We start from the raw sequence: 15,918 nt of genomic DNA on the forward strand, positions 1-15,918 counted from the left end.
GAAGGTTTTGAGTTTCATTGTTGCTATACTGAACCCTGAGTGACTCATCTCCTCCCCACTACCCCTCTGGAAGGGATGTCCAGCTGTCTACAGATGGGCATTGGGTCCCCATCATGTACTCCCCCTCATTCACGGTGATGTGATTCTCAGCCCACCTTTGTTGTTTGAGACCTGGTCTCCTCTGCCCTTCACGATCACCCATGTTGGTGTGCTGCTTCCGTGTGGGCTTTGTTGCTTCTGGGCTAGATGGCCGCTTATTTGCTTTCAAGCCTTTAAGTCCCCAGATGCTATATCTCTCAGTAGCCGGGCACCAACCGACTTCTTCACCACACTTGCTTATGCACACTTTCGTCTTCAGCGATTATGTGAGGAAGGTGATCACGCAATGATTGTTTTTGTTCCTTCGTGTCTGCTACATGGTCCATTCAACACCTTGTATTCGCTTAGGCCGTGTGTTTCTTCTCTGTCAGCTTTGTTGCTTCTGAGCTAGATGGCCGCTTGTTTGCCTTCAAGCCTTGAGGACCCCAGATGCTATATCTTTTTGATAGCTGGGCACCATCAGCTTTCTTCACCACATTTGCTTACACACACATCTGTCTTCAGTGATCATGTCGGGAAGGTGGGTATCCTGCAATGACCGTTTAGCAGGGCAAGGTGCTATTGTATTGGGGGATTATGCATGAGGAGGCCCAATGTCCATCTGCTACCCCACTACTGAACCTATAAATATATGCACATATGTCTATTGCCCCCATAATCATAATTTTTTAATTTAATCATGTTATTGGGGGCTCATACAATTCTCATCACAATCCATACATACATCCATTATGTCAAGAACATATGTAGATTTGTTGCTATCATCATTCTCAAAATATTTTCCTTCTACTTGAGCCCTTTATATCTGCTGCTCATTTTCCCCCTCCCTCCCTACTGCCCCCTATCTTATGAGCCCTTCATAATTAATAAATATTATTTTGTCATATATTACACTGTCCGATGTCTCCCCCTGCCTTCTTCACTGCTGTCCCTTCCCCAGAGAGGAGGTCATATGTAGATTCCTGTAATCAGTTCCCCCCTTTTACCCCATATTCTCTCCACCCTCCAGGCATCTCCACTCTCACCACTGGTCCTGAAGGAGTTATCTGTCCTGGATGAACTCTATCACAATACTTAGCATACAGCTTGTAAATTCATAATGTATTACCCCATCTGAATCTTAATTTCAAAGACAAGCACCTTTTCCTTCCATGACTGGCATACAGTTGATGAATATAATACATACTTCTCCAAGTCCCAAGGAGAGGTCTATAATTTAGCATGAGAGCTTCAATTTAACTCTCCCTCCTTCCTATCATCTAAACAATTTAAGCAATTATGTTTGTTATCTTTTTCCTAACTTATCTAGATAATTGTATCTGGATAGAGTAATTGCAGGATCTCATGTGTGGTTCTTAATATAAGTTGCTTCCTTACAAGTTTTTTTCTCAAAAGCAATGCAGTGATGCAATCACATTTATCTAACTTGATCCTTGATGCTCTGGTCTCTGGGAGTGGGAGGAACAGGTCTTTATAGATTCCTTGCCTTCAATCAGTATTATAATCTGGGTGGGAGAGGAAATGACTCACCTATTCCAAATACACATTGGGATCTCTTTTCACTAGGCTTCCTTCTGAACACCTGAATATATTTGCTTTGAAATATACCCATGTTTATAGTTCCTTGCTGGGTGTCCAGTAAATAGTGACTGATATGGTTTGATGGGGGCATCTTCAAAGGGACTACAGTAAGCCTATTCTTTTTCTTAAAAAAATGTAAGCTTTGTTCCAGTTTTTCTTTCTTCCAACCTGCTCCTGAACTTACCCCCATGGCTCAATTTGTAGCCAAACAATAGACTGATCTTTAATGGGAACAATCGCACTAGGGAGGTACACAAACTTTATAATAAGTAACCATTTGAAGTCAGAATGTAGCATTTATCAAAAAACAAAGTCCAGAGAGGTTAGGAAGAGGAGAAATGGAAACACGGAAGTGGGATAAGAGGTGTTATATATTATGGGGATTGAAATTAAATGAAGCAAAATGTGCACACATTGTTGAATTGAAAACCAATACTCTGTAAATGTTCACCCAGTTCACAATAAAACAGTTGGGTTTCGGGGAAGGTTGAGGGTGGGGAGGCAAGAGACTACAGTAAACCCCTGGTTGGGAATGGACTTGCCCTTTACGTTGTATCAATTCGCTCTCACTGTGAAATGGTTGAACCGACATGTACTTACAACAAACTCCTCACGCTCACCTTCACTTTCTGCCTGTGCAGCTCTACCATCTCGGAAACGCCTTTGATCCTTTCCTTGCACAGAAACCAAGCTAAATAGGAAGCCATCCATCTGTTTCGAGTTACCTACAAGTTTGGCTTGAAGGCACCGTTAGGAACAGACCTTGTTTGTCTTTCTGGACTGCCTATATTTGGTAGACTCCATGCACATAATAGCAACTAGGTGTAGGTTTGGTGAAGCTGTCCAAGTAGAGGGACTTTGAACCCAAATCTACTCAATATCTTCTCTGTATTTGAAATGATCTTTTGTCCTTTATTATTTCCAAAGTACCATCAAATATATTCTTTCTTCCCTCCATTTATTAACTCTGCTGAGGAATAAAGTTCTTTGTAAGTCCCTTCCTAGGTAAAAAAAAAAAAAAAAAAGTTTCTTCCCCTGCAGTTGTTCTGAGACGCAATACTCAACTGTTTTAGCAGCTCAGTATTTATCAGAACAAATAACTTCAAATTACCTGTGTGCTCTTTACCGTTGGGATTGTGGAGCCTTTGGCCAGCAGGTAAATCATTTACAATCATTATCCACTTGCTTGCAACCACACATCTCTCCTATATCCCTTTGTCACAGTTTTGTTTCCTCATGCTGCCTGACCAAAGAATAAAAATTGTTGAGTTTTCCAGCTGGTTTGAACTGTTCATCATTTTAGAATTGTTTTTTTCCCTCAAAGTACCTTAATATTTTAAAGTTTATCATTCATATCTTTAGCGACATGGGCCGTTGGTGAGGACAGCCAGATAATACTGTGAATTTACTTCATGGCTTATCAGTGTGGCCAAGATATTTGGAACTGTGAAGACCATGCCCCAGCCCCCTGTCTAGCTGTTACGTAGTTTCCCAAGAGGATGATGCAAGGGAGTGTGCATCCATGAATGCTTGTGGCCTTGTGGGGCATGATCCAAAATGAATATTTCTGTCCTTAACCCAAACCTTCCAACGATGTGGCAAACAGGTAGAGAAACTTGTCCAATCTGAGAAAAATCAAGGAAGTCTCTGCTAATAATAACAACCCCTCCCCACTGAGCACAAATAAAATGTATTTTACAAAATAATTCTTAATATTATAAAAGCCCTTTAGGTGGGGGGGGGGGAATTAACTCTTCTCTTAGAAATAACAATGTAAGTACTGATACACAGGGAAAATCTGTTCACAGATGACCCAGCTAGGAAGTAGTAGAACTGAGATTCAACCCAAGCCTTCTGAGCTATTTCAATTTGACCCCAAGTTGATAATTTCCGTTTCCACGTCAGATACACTGACTCAGAATCTACCGTTTAACAGGATCCCTGGGTGATTTTAAGGTGAAATCTGAGCCTCAACTGGTTCTTGAGTGAAAATGGAAATTCTCAATAGGGTGGTCTAATTCAAAGTCCAGATTCAAGCTAGTTTCGGCTGGCTCTACTTGTCCTGTGTTTCTAAACTTTTTCATGTGTTCTTATACCATGTACCACTTAGCTCTCTGGTAGATACAGCTTCATGCATATGTCTCCATAGGGAATCAGACCATGTTATGTCCTCCTCACAAAACCAAACCTACCATGACATACTTCTCAAGAGTATAAAAACTAAGAAAGACATCCTACTATTAGTGCCAGAAAATCATCAGGGCTCAGTTAACACAGTTTATTCTTCTTTTAATTTTCTGTCATCGTTGACCCTGGATATCTACAAACCTGCTGACTGGCTCAGAATCTTCCAGAAGGCTGGACTAATCTGGCTCAGCTGAACTCTTGAGGCCACAACCTGCCACTGCTCATTCATTCACTGCATATTCTATCTTCTTCAAAAATAGATCAGTCTTTGTGTTAAACATTAGCACAATGAGTGCCTAGTCTTAGGAGTTTGTTTATCCAGTTATGTTTTCTTGATCAATTTAACCAATACTGTGTATTTTATCCAATCATCTGGAAGTGGTATTTTGCTTTGAATACCAGTAACATTTCCCCTATATCTTTTATATATACTAAACATACCATTTTGGAGTGAATGAAATGCATTCATTATCTATTGTCATTGTAGCAAATTAATACAAACTTCTGGTGGCTTAAAACCACACAGTTTTATTATTGCACAGATTTGGAAGTCAGAAACTCAAAACGGGACTTGTTGGGAAAAATCCAAGGTATCTGTGGGCTTGATTACCTTTTGGAGGCTCTAAGGGAAAATTCATTTTCTTGTCATACCAGTGCCTAAATGTCACCCATCTCCCGTCGTCTTCTTGGCCCTCATCCAGATTTAAAAAATCAGTAGCCACTGGAGTCTGTTTTACATCCTGGGGCACTGATACCGATTCTCTGGCCTTCCTATTTCCACATTTGAGGAACTTTGTAATTATATTGGGTCCACCTGGAAAATTCACAATTCTCCCTATTTCAGGATGATTAGCAGCCTTAATTTCATCTCCTGCTTTAATTCCCCTTTGCCATTTCACCCAGTGTAATCACAGCTCTTGGAGATTAGCAGATGTACATCTCTGAGCAGTGATTATTCTTTCTACCACAGATAGGACTTTCATTATGTTAAAAACTCATCTTTATTATTCATACGATTCCCCTCACATCAGTAAAAGTAATAGTTTCTAACATTTATATCAACTACAAGATTGAATTACTCTTCTATTTTAGCGATAAGAAAACTTGCTTAGAAACCTTCAATAAAGCTACCAAAGTTCTCAAAACCAGTGTGAAGTCTGAATTTGAATTCAGTTTACTGAGTACACACAACCTAGAACAGTGTCCTTTCAATTAGCGCATTCAGTAATTATTAATCGTCGATTAGAAATAGTTGTCCACTTGAGAGGTAGGCTTCCTTCCTCAAACACTATTATCCAAAGTAGGAGTTTCATAAAAGAATCCGGTCAACATTTAGCAAATAGACTGTTTCGATAAACGAGTGCAAGTATAAGACATCAATGAAAGGGGTCGATAGTTTGACACTGAGAAAGAATTCTCTGAATGAAGATGTGTACAGGTGGTAGGGTGAGGGGTGGCCCCGCTTCTCAAGACACACACCCAAATCCCACTCCTTTCGGTTTTTGTGCTCCCCGGTGGGGCCCAGATTCACTCACTGCTGTCTGACCTGTGAGCGCCACGTGCCGCTGCTTCTTCCTCTCTTGGGCTTCACAGGAGCGGGCTGGCCTTTGCTCTTGGTCTGAGGTACTGAGCTTTACTCTTCAATTTCTCTTTTTCACAACATATTATTTACGTGTGTGTGTGCGCGCGCGCGCTCCCGACAGTAGACATTTTTAGTAGTTTTGCCCATCGTGGGTAAGAATGATTTCTCTCACACACACACCCCCCGCCAAGACTGCTATGCAAAGTGACTAGGAAAATAAATCTCCCCACTGAAAAGCAGTGTGACTAAACCATGGAGATCCAGAGGCCAAAGGCAGATGATTGACAGGCTTCTGCCAGGGCCTGGACAATAGCCTGCATTTCCCAGCTTAGGAGGCAAGCCTGTTCCTGAGAACAAATGAAGAGACACAGGGTGCAGGAGAGCCGCAGTGGGGTGGTGGCAGACAGCTGAAATCAATTACCCACCTCACCCGGAATGGGAACGTGACAATTAACAGCTGCTGAATCCTGGGGAGAGGAGAGCCTTCTAGCCATGCATGTGCTAGGCATAGACTATTCCATCAAATGCAGCACCGCAGAGTGTTCTGAAAATTAGAATAAAATGGTGATCCTTCAAGAGCTGGACTAGGATCTCAGGGCCTTTGAAACTCAGCCACACTCACGGAGCCAGAGAAAAACGATTTCTTCTAATCGATGTCCCTGCCCACTCCTGTCCAGCTATTGATTTCGTTTTTCTGTCCATCTTTCTGTCAAAGCTTTCCTGTTACTCACCCAAGGCAGCTTCACGTCTTCCTTTGTAAATCTCTCCCACGATTCCACATAGCTTTTGAATGAGAAACAAACAAAACCCCTCTCCTCGCATTTGTGTGTCTTAAGGCAAAGGAATTTTCTCATCAGCAAAATGAGGATAATTATCCCCAACTTTTCAGGCTGTTGTATTAAGTAAAGTATATTTGCATATGCTCAGTGCATGTCTGTTGAGTAAAGATTCATTCTATCCTCTTCCCTGAATCTAAAGAAAATAGAGCCTGGGTCAGTGACCCACTAAGCATTGTTTAAATCAGCGGTTCTCAACCTGTGGGTTGAATCCCCTTTGGGGGTCAAATGACCCTTTCACAGGGGTCGCCCAGTTCATAACAGTAGCAAAATCAGTGATGAAGTAGCAACAAAAATAATGTTATGGTCAGGGGCGGGGCATGTCACCACATGAGGAACTGTACGAAAGGGTCGCGGCGTGAGGAAAGTTGAGAACCACTGGCTTAGATGATTGGTAGGAGGGCACTTGTGTCCCTTAGGTTCTTCCTGAGCACAAAATGCCCATAGTTTTCTTTGGGTGGGTTCTTTGATGAAAAGCAGGGATCAGTACAAATGCATAGTTAATAAACTCAATGGCACAGATGACAAGCGCGATGATTGGGTGCCATCAGATAGACCGGGGGAAAGGTTCTTCTTATCCTGCTAGTGAAGGATACTTGCAACGAATGCACGAGTCACACCCAAGGCTTACAGAGTGCATCCTCTTCAAGGTTTCTCTGGAAAACTGTCACGTGTGAGGGGGACATACTCGGCTTAACTTTCAGATGAGAATTCACTCCGCTTGGCTTATGCATCTGATAGCAATTCCTGATCAGTATCAGATTGACCATTTTTTGTTGTATCTTAGTATGAGAAGACACATTTCTATGGCCTTAGGCCACCACTTCCATGCCTGTTTGTTACACCAATCAAAGGAGGCAAATACACAAGCCTATTTTTAATTTCAATTTCATTCCTTTCACTACAAGATGGTTTCCCCCCGATAATATTTCCTGCATTCTAAGAAATTTCTAAAACAGAGAGGAATGCCCAACATTCCTTTCTCAGATGGGCAGCAGTGGTGACCAAGAAGTTCTCCCATTGCTAAGGAGAAGATAGGCTCTGTTTTGTTTTCCCCTTTCTGTCTGCCTATGACACTTCACTCAGGGAGGCCGCCAGGAGCTCATGTGCTTTCCTTTGCCTTCCTCTGTGCTCTGAGAGTCCAGCTCTCTTGGCTCTCCAGTAAGTGCCCACACCATTTCAGTGTGCTGAGCACATTCCCATTTGTGCCTAGTCTATCCACACACACCTTCTTCCATTCCCTTGATGTTGAAGGGTTCTGACAAGGGGAGACAATTCATCTTCAGTCTTCTGAATGAGCACTTTCTACAAACATACCAGTTGCTTCCGAAATAAAAATATGTACAACGTACTGCCAATGCTCTCCAATGGGCGGAATGCCGATGTTCCATTCCCTGCACCTCCGAAGGCAGGGATGCAGTTCTGGAAGAATTGAACTAAGCAATAGAATATCGACATGTGTACTTTGTAGAAACAAATAACGTAATAAGGATATGTTGGGGTGTGAATGCAAATATATACCATATTAACAAAAAACATAAAAGGGGAGTGAGGAAAGATTAGAAAGAAAAGCAACCAGAGTAGTGATCTATTTGATAGTTTAAAAGAAAACTCAGGTTTCCCGTGGCTTTATGCTGTGTCAGAATGGCTGTTTAAGGGTCACATCAGTCCATAGACATATTTTGTGTGATTTGAATTGGATGCATCTTTAAGAATATAGTTACAAAACTTAAAAATCTTAAGATCAGATTTTGAAATTTTATTCTTTTTCTTGAAAAACTGAGGAGTTTGTGAAAACTGGCCTCACATTTTTAATTGGCAACAATTAGCCCTGCCTGACCACGTACTGAGCCTTTGAAGAGTGCACTATCCGTGTCCTCCCAATCCTTCCCCCCCCCCACCCCCGTCCCCAAGCTCACCCCTCATGTAGCTCTTGAAATAGATGGCCATTTAATGTTTAGGCCTATTTTGAACCTGCTATAACCCTGAACATAGATTCTAATTTAAACAACATCTCCTCCTCCAATAAGTTTTTTTTTCTTTCAAATATATGGAATATCCCAAGGTTCTTCCCCAAGTGCCGTGCGCACAACAGAATCATGTCGGCTCTATTTGCAAACACAATCTAAAATAATGCTTCATTCTGTGCAACCATCACGGCATGGTTCATCCCACATTTCCACTCTATTTTCCACTAAATGTCATCAACTCTCCCCAAGTTGCTGATACTGTTTTAATTGTGAGACAAGTATTATATACATTTTTGCAGTTAAAAAAGTACTCCCACTGCCCATGCTGATCTTCACTTGGCTCTTTCTCAAGATGAGACCCAACTCACTGCCCTGCAGTTGATCCTGATTCCTAGTGATCCTGTAGCGTTTCTGAGCGTGTACATCCACACTGCTGACAGCGTCATCCTCCTGAAGAGTGGCCGGCCTGTCTGAATCACTCACCTTGTTGTTAGCAGCCCGGTGCCTAACCCACAGCTGTTACAAAAGCTATTAAGTGTCCTTATTCAAGTTCTTGTCAAAACATGAATGCATTCTTATAAGAATGACATATTGTCAATTACTGTAGCTAAATTTGCATTTTTGTATGTTTGCATATTTTTGATACTTCCTAAGAGGTTGACTTCTTGCCTCAAAAACCAATTACCCTTATTTTCATTTTAAGAGTATGTGTCTATGTTTTAATCTTAAGAAAGGAGGGATTGGCTTTTTAAATTTAGATGTTGCGGCAATTATTTCCTTATAAGGAAGGAGAGTGCGTAAAAGACTACCTGAGGTGTAGCCAGGATGTTGTTTGGGCTTTCCATCTGCAGCTTTCCTAGCAGCCCTTACTAGAATTTTCAGACCACTACCTCACCGTTCTGAGCGACATGAAACACAGAGGTGATAATAGGGATTACCGTTTACCAGCGATTGTCGTCAGTGCATCCAATTAGAAGAGGCAATACAAGCTTACTTTAAATGGAAAAGCAGAAACATATCTGTCATTAGTAGGATGAGATAGAGGCAAGCAGAGGGTTGGTGCTAGAGTTCTAGGCTGTGATCATTAGGCAAGCCATTGGCGCCCTTCGGGGCGGGCTTCCTTATCTGTGGAAGAAAAGGTGCTCGCTGGGTTTTCTCCGTGCGCGTATGTGTGTATGTGTGTGTGTGCGCACCCAGAACAGGAGTGATGATAAGGGGTCCTAAGGAGCGCCACTTCTCCAACTTCTGCTCCAACCAGAAAACTCTGCTACTATGGGAACCTTACATTCAAGTAGTAAATGGACTTGATGTTTTTAAAGGACCTTATTGTTGAGAACTGCTCTACAGGAGTATTTCCAATAGCCTTTTGATTCCATGAAAATCTATGAATTCAATGTTTAATGACTTCATTGAAAATCCACTCTGTGTAAGGCACTATGTTAGCGTACAACCCAACAAGGTGTGTAAACACATGTGTGTAACCACAATAAAAGGAAAATGTGCATTAAAGTCCTATAACAGTGACATAGACCCAGAGCTATCAGCTTAGAGGAGAGGAAGCTTTGGGAAATAAGAAAAACACGTATATGGTGCATAGAAAGAGGAAAAATGGAGGAAAGGAAAGGATGGAGGGAGAGAGAATTGAGTCACATGTAATCCACCAGAGAGACAAACTTTGTGTTTCACAGAAATGTGTTAGGCTCATTCATAGGATTTTCATTTCTTCCCAAATTGTATTCCATTGACTAAAACTGATTTCATACTATTTATAATTAATAGCAGATACATGATTTGTTTTGTATTCATCATCAGTTTCTTACCAAAGCATATGTCAGCATTTTTATAGAGAGAGTGGTACAAACTCTAGCTCTGGTTTGTAAGAAGACAGATTTCTAAATGCTTCTTCTGTTCATTAAAGGGACACTCACTTTACACTGCAAAATATAGAATCAGAATTAAGTATATTCCTTCAGAAAATTTACCACAATAAACAAACACTCATTTTTCTCAACTTCTAGGCCAAGAATATAGTAACTTGTTTCAATAAGAATTCCTAAAAGATTCAAACTTGTCAGCACCTTCTACAGGCCCACCCAGTGCTGATCTATACCGCAGTGATCAGTTTTGTTCCTTTATGGCTTTGCTAGCAGAGACTGCAGAGGACTTTATGTATGTAAGATTCAATATTTTTAAAGTAAGTAAAAGTCATCACTTATTTTATTGGAAGTAAAACTCTTATTGACAGGAGCTGGGAGTATTTTAAAGTGTGCTACTAAATATCAATAACATTTTGTCATCAAGTTAGCAGATAGTAAATTTTCCCCACCGGGTCTAAAATGAAAAGACAAAAGTATTGGTTCTAATGATTTTAGTTATAAAATATGAGTATTATCAGATGAGTTATCACAGCTAATGACATTGCAGTAAAGTATGAACACATAACAAATAACACTGTGATGTTTGCAGAACTCACACTGAAGTCCCGTCCTCATCTACGTGAGGGGTCAGCTGTACCGGCCATGAGGTCTGCTAGGATGAGTCCACCCTGCCATTGCAGCTCAGCAGGAGTAGACAGTGGGGGTGGCTGCCTTCCAGTCATACTAGCAGAGGACGGGATCTCACCTGCAATAGCAGTTTGCCAACCCTAGACGGGGATAATCACACATTGCCTCTCAAATGCCTGTAGTTTTCCAATGAAGATTGCAAAGTCATTTTCAATGGAGTTTCATTTTCAGAAGAAAAATCTTCAAGTTCTTCATTGTACAGTAGCAAGGAAGAATTAAATAGAACTATGTGCTCAAACCATACTACAGTTGTAGTTCTCAAGTATGGTCCTGAAGCTGTTCTTGTCTGAGTTTAGTCCAAGAAATTAATGTCACATAGATCCATTTTCACACAAGAAGACTGAGTAATGGACGGACCCCGATGAATGGTGGTCTGAGTTTGCCATTTTTAATGAATAATTCTCCAGTTGTTTTGGAACATTAATCTATCATTTTTAGCACGAGTGACTCACAAGTAAGACATTTTTTTGTGTTGAAAGAAAATCCATGCACTAACTGGACTCTGAATGAGAATGATCATAGGCGGCTTAGGCATTATAAACCACTGAAATGGGATTTACCTGAAACTATAACCTCCCCTGGAATTTTCAACTCAAGTAAAATAGGAATTGTATATTTTATTCATTTAGTATAACTCAATAACTGTCAACTCTTTAAAATATGGTAGTGTTTCAAATAGAAACATTTGTTGTTCCAAAAGAATGTACAAAAAGGTTTTCTTAAAAGATTTTTTTTAACTTACCCAGGAGCCATCATGGTTTAGAGGGAAATATTACTGGACAGAAATTAGTAGACCTGGTTACTCAACTCAACATACTATAAACCAAATAGGTCCGAATGAATTAATTGCTTGATTAGGACTCTTTAATTTAGTAATAGGCAATGTAATCTTCTGTGATGAAAAACATCAAACTCATTTCCATTGAGTTGAATCTGATTCTCGGAAATTCTATAGAACAGAGTAGAGCCTGCCCCCTTTAGATTGTTGAGACAGTCAACCTGTATAGCAACAAAAAGCTTCATCTTTCTTCCAAGGGTTGGTGGGTTTGAACTGCTGACCTAAACCTTAGCAGCCCAAAGTGTAACTCACAATGCTCTCAGTGTCTTGTAAATTATTAAATACGACACAAAATTGATGTAGAGATATTTAGTCTTTCAATGCCAAATGGGTTGTAAAGTTTGCTGCCTCTAAATCTGGGATTGAGATTTTGCTTCAATTTATTTGTAAGAGATAACAGGGTTCTTCTGGTTTTCCTAAAAAACAAAAGAAGAAAACCTCATTTCATTCTGTTTGCTGTCTTTTCCCTATTATTATATCATAAGGCCTTCAGTCTATTCAAATTGAATGCCTGGGTTTCAAAGTGTGTCAATGAATGATGCCATTGTATTCTACGTACCTGTTTCTATCAATATAGTTGACAGGGACATTAGTATGCAGTGGATTGGGACAAAAATCACAACAGGCAACTTTATTTGCAGAATTTGATCCAAAAATCCAGAAAATAAATAAAAGGAGCCAAGTCTCTCTTATGTCATTACACCAAACAAACAAAAACATACAGCAACATTTACCATGAGATCACTTAAATGTCTTTGCAAATGATCTGATAAGGGAAACATGTGATTTACAACACGGGTAACTTCTCGTAACAACCATAGACTTAACTGCACCGCACTGTGGGCACCTGGACTAGGCTAGCAAGAATGAGCAAAGCGGTAGGTCTTCAAAGGTAACCCCAAACACCTTCCTCCGATGGAGACTTTGGTAATTGTCTGCAGTGCCAAACACCAACTCCCTCTCCGTATCATGCTCGATGGTCACTTTGTCCGTTTCTTCCAGCGATGAGTCCGTTTCAATACTTCAGTTGTTAGGAAGACAATCCAAATCCACAGAGCAGCAGACACTTCCATTCTGTGCAACAAAGACGCACGTGTAAGTCATGTGAGACACAGACTATGTGTCAACTGCTAGGCTGCCGATTTACATTCCAAACAAACCTCCGCATTTTGAGACAACCTTTTAGAAAGCTGTAGAAAAATCACTAAAATCAAGCAAACAAAAACTTTAGGAGTGAAAAATGGCCGAGAAAGGTTCCTCTTGCTGGGGTTGTGCTAGCAGTACAGACCTGTCCCCTTCTCTGGGCTGAAACCGCCCTGGAAATTGTGCCCTCGCATTTCTACAAGATGCCACACAACTTACTCGCTGGACTTATTTAAAAACAACAACGTTTGATTCTTTCAAAAAGAATCCAGTGAAAGATGACAATTCCCCCACAGGATTCCAAAGTCAAATCTATGAGCAGTTCCTGAAAGGCTTGCAGTTTAGAAATAGATACCGTCTTGACTCTGAAGGACACAGTGCATCTTTAGAGGTAAAAAAAAAATTGTAGAAAGTCATTAAGCATATGTTTTAGTATTAATGTAAATTTTCCTTCGTTACTCCCCTGGCTGCTGCTGTTAGGGGTGGTCATGTCAATCGGGACCCTAGTTAAGAAAGAGGAAATTGCCCCCTGAGCGTTGTCAAGGTAGTAATCTCTAAAGAAATAGATGCTGGAAAAAGAACGGATCTAACTGCTAACCTATTGGCTAGCAACTGGTGCACCACCAGGGCTTAACTGGTGCACCATCAGGGCTGTTTATCACCATCCTCAAAGAAACAATACTGGATACTATACCTCTCCATGCCACCTGGACATTTTGCTTTCTGAGGTTGATGGTGCCAATCAGATAATGACTCTTTCATGGTATGCAGCCTGATCTTATCCTTTTGTGGGGGAGCTGTATCATGACATGATATCCCCCCCACAAAAGAATCCATATTAATAGTTGCTTGATGCCCGAAGTTGAGCGGGGGCTTGATGGAACCCAGATGATGAGTAGTTTTAAACTTGCTTAGTCTTGGTGTAGTAGGTATGCATTGGGCTGTTAAGCACAAGGTCAGTAGTTCCAAACCACCAGCCAGCTCCATTGGAGAAAGATGAAGCTTTCCACTTCTGGAAAGACTCACAGTCTCGGATACTCACAGGGGCACTTAGACCCTGCCCAGTAGGGTCACTATTAGTAGGCATTAACTTGGTGGCAGTGGGTTTGGTTTTTCCTTGCCCCAAGGAGTATCCTGAGGCACTTGGCTGCTATCCATAAGGTCGGCAGTTCAAACACAGCAGCTATGTGCAGCATAAAGATGCATAGTCTCAGAAACTGTGTGCACACACACACTATATGGTTTCTGAGACTATGCAATGCTACTGGACAAGGTAGCAGAACTGGCCCTGTGAGTTTTTAAGACTAATGTAGAAGTGTGTAACACACATGTGTATAAATATATGTACACACATATACTTACTGAGTTGGATTCACCTCAATGAGAATGGATGTGGGGACTTTGCTACCCCTAGGCTACAGTCACAGGACCTCACGAAGGAAGGGAGAGGTCAGACTGTCAAACTTAAGGAGCTTTCAGGATGCCTCTCAAACAGACAAAACACCCAAATCAGAAAATAACCCCCCAAAAGTAAATGCTACCGCAAGAGCTTCAGGTCCAGCATTAGTCATTGTCCATAAATAAACTTCACAGAGCACATTTGATTTTACATGAAAGAGCTTGTAAAAATTTTTTCCAGGGTGAAAGGAAGTAGATTTTTTTCTCCTCCCTTTAAATATGTAGGTCAAAATAGCCAAAATCAGCCATCATTGGTTCTGCTGCCAATTGTTAAAAAAATTCATAGTTTAAAGGGAAGAGAGAAAGCCATTGTCTTCCATGTTCATTTGGAATTTGCCTTTATACAAGGGCCAGCTATCGTCCATTCAGACACGTTAACCCCAGAGTGAGAGGCTGGTGCCTGCCTGTGTGTCTGCTGTATCACACGGCACCTGCACAGTCAGAAAGCTCAGCAGTGGACCTCCTGTGAGTGTTTCCTGCCAATCATTCAAGGCCTAATTATCCCCAGGACATCCAATTACCTTGCATTTGCAGGTTGTGCAGGGAGATCCCGCCATTGTCCACACTGAGCCGCTGAGCCTTGAAACCCCATAGCTGTCCAGGCAAGTCTTCCTGATGTCATAGGTAATGTTGTCAGCCAGGCAGGGGTCACTGACACAGCGGGGGCAGCACTCCCCTTCCAAGATGGCCCTGTACTCACAGCTCAAATTGGGGCAAGCAAGTGGCCAGCAGTCTACCTCACCTTCCTACAGAGAGAAAACAAAACATGCTTTATCATCATTGTTAGGCATAATTCTATTCCCAAAATCCCAGGAGAGAAAGAGGGCATGATTATTTTCTTCCTTGGTGATGGTTCCTACTTAGCACTGTGGGTACAAGAGCACTCCCTTGGGGACTGACCACAGGGATCACATATACACTAGCCCCCCAGAGAGGAGGGTTCGGGCCCCCCTCTGTTACCAGGTGAACAGCTTTTCTGGAGCTCGCTCTGACTCATGGTGAGCTCTGTGCTGCTCAGCAGAACTATGCTGGAAGAATTTCCAGATGACCAAGTCTCTCTTCTGAGGTGGCTCTGGAGGAGTTGGACTTGTTAATGTTCTGGCTGGTAGTCAGATCAGTAACTATGTCTGCGATGACTCATGGCTAGTGCGTCCATTCTGACTCAACACCCTCATGGGACTGACTAGAACTGCTCTAGTTCCCAAAGTTGTAAATCATTATGGCAGCAGCCTGCCACATCTCTCTTCTTGGAGATTTGTGCCATGAGAGTCTATAATATTTTTATCATGATACTTACAAGCCTTGTAATCATTAATCATTAGTACACTCCATATTAACTTTTGACCTCGTGGGTTCAGAGCTCATTCTTTCTCTGATGCTCAGCACATGCTTGTTCTGTGAATGCTGACTGAATGAATGCATATATGGCAAGGAGCACTGGTGGCAGAGTGGGGTATGTGTGGGACTGCTCCCTTGAGCTTCTCCGTGGGAGAAAGATGAGGCTGTTCTGCTCCTGCCAAGAAACCCACGGGAACAGCTGGATTCGGTTACGCAGGGTCACTACGAGTTAGAGTCAACTTGAAGGCCATGAGGGTTTGCTTTCTTTTTTGAGGTATTGACTAGTGTATGAAGACAATTTACCTTCTCATAATACGGTGGT

The 15,918-nt window shown here is 41.6% G+C and overlaps 1 protein-coding gene across 1 annotated transcript in view; it reads right to left on the reverse strand.

Annotated features, from left to right (window-relative positions):
* Nucleotides 1–12,349: 12,349 nt before the first annotated feature.
* The window catches only part of NELL1 (neural EGFL like 1), a 989,599-nt gene continuing 986,030 nt past the window's right edge, over nt 12,350–15,918 (reverse strand). Inside the window, exons 19-20 of the mRNA XM_075547696.1 lie at nt 14,780–15,004; nt 12,350–12,731 (exon numbers count right to left, since the gene is read on the reverse strand). Of these exons, the coding sequence (XP_075403811.1) occupies nt 12,681–12,731; nt 14,780–15,004 (276 nt within the window). The 3' untranslated portion in view covers nt 12,350–12,680. The remainder of the gene's footprint in view (nt 12,732–14,779; nt 15,005–15,918) is intronic.

The sequence above is a fragment of the Tenrec ecaudatus genome, chromosome 4 (assembly GCF_050624435.1).
Source record: "Tenrec ecaudatus isolate mTenEca1 chromosome 4, mTenEca1.hap1, whole genome shotgun sequence".
Classification (NCBI taxonomy): domain Eukaryota; kingdom Metazoa; phylum Chordata; class Mammalia; order Afrosoricida; family Tenrecidae; genus Tenrec; species Tenrec ecaudatus.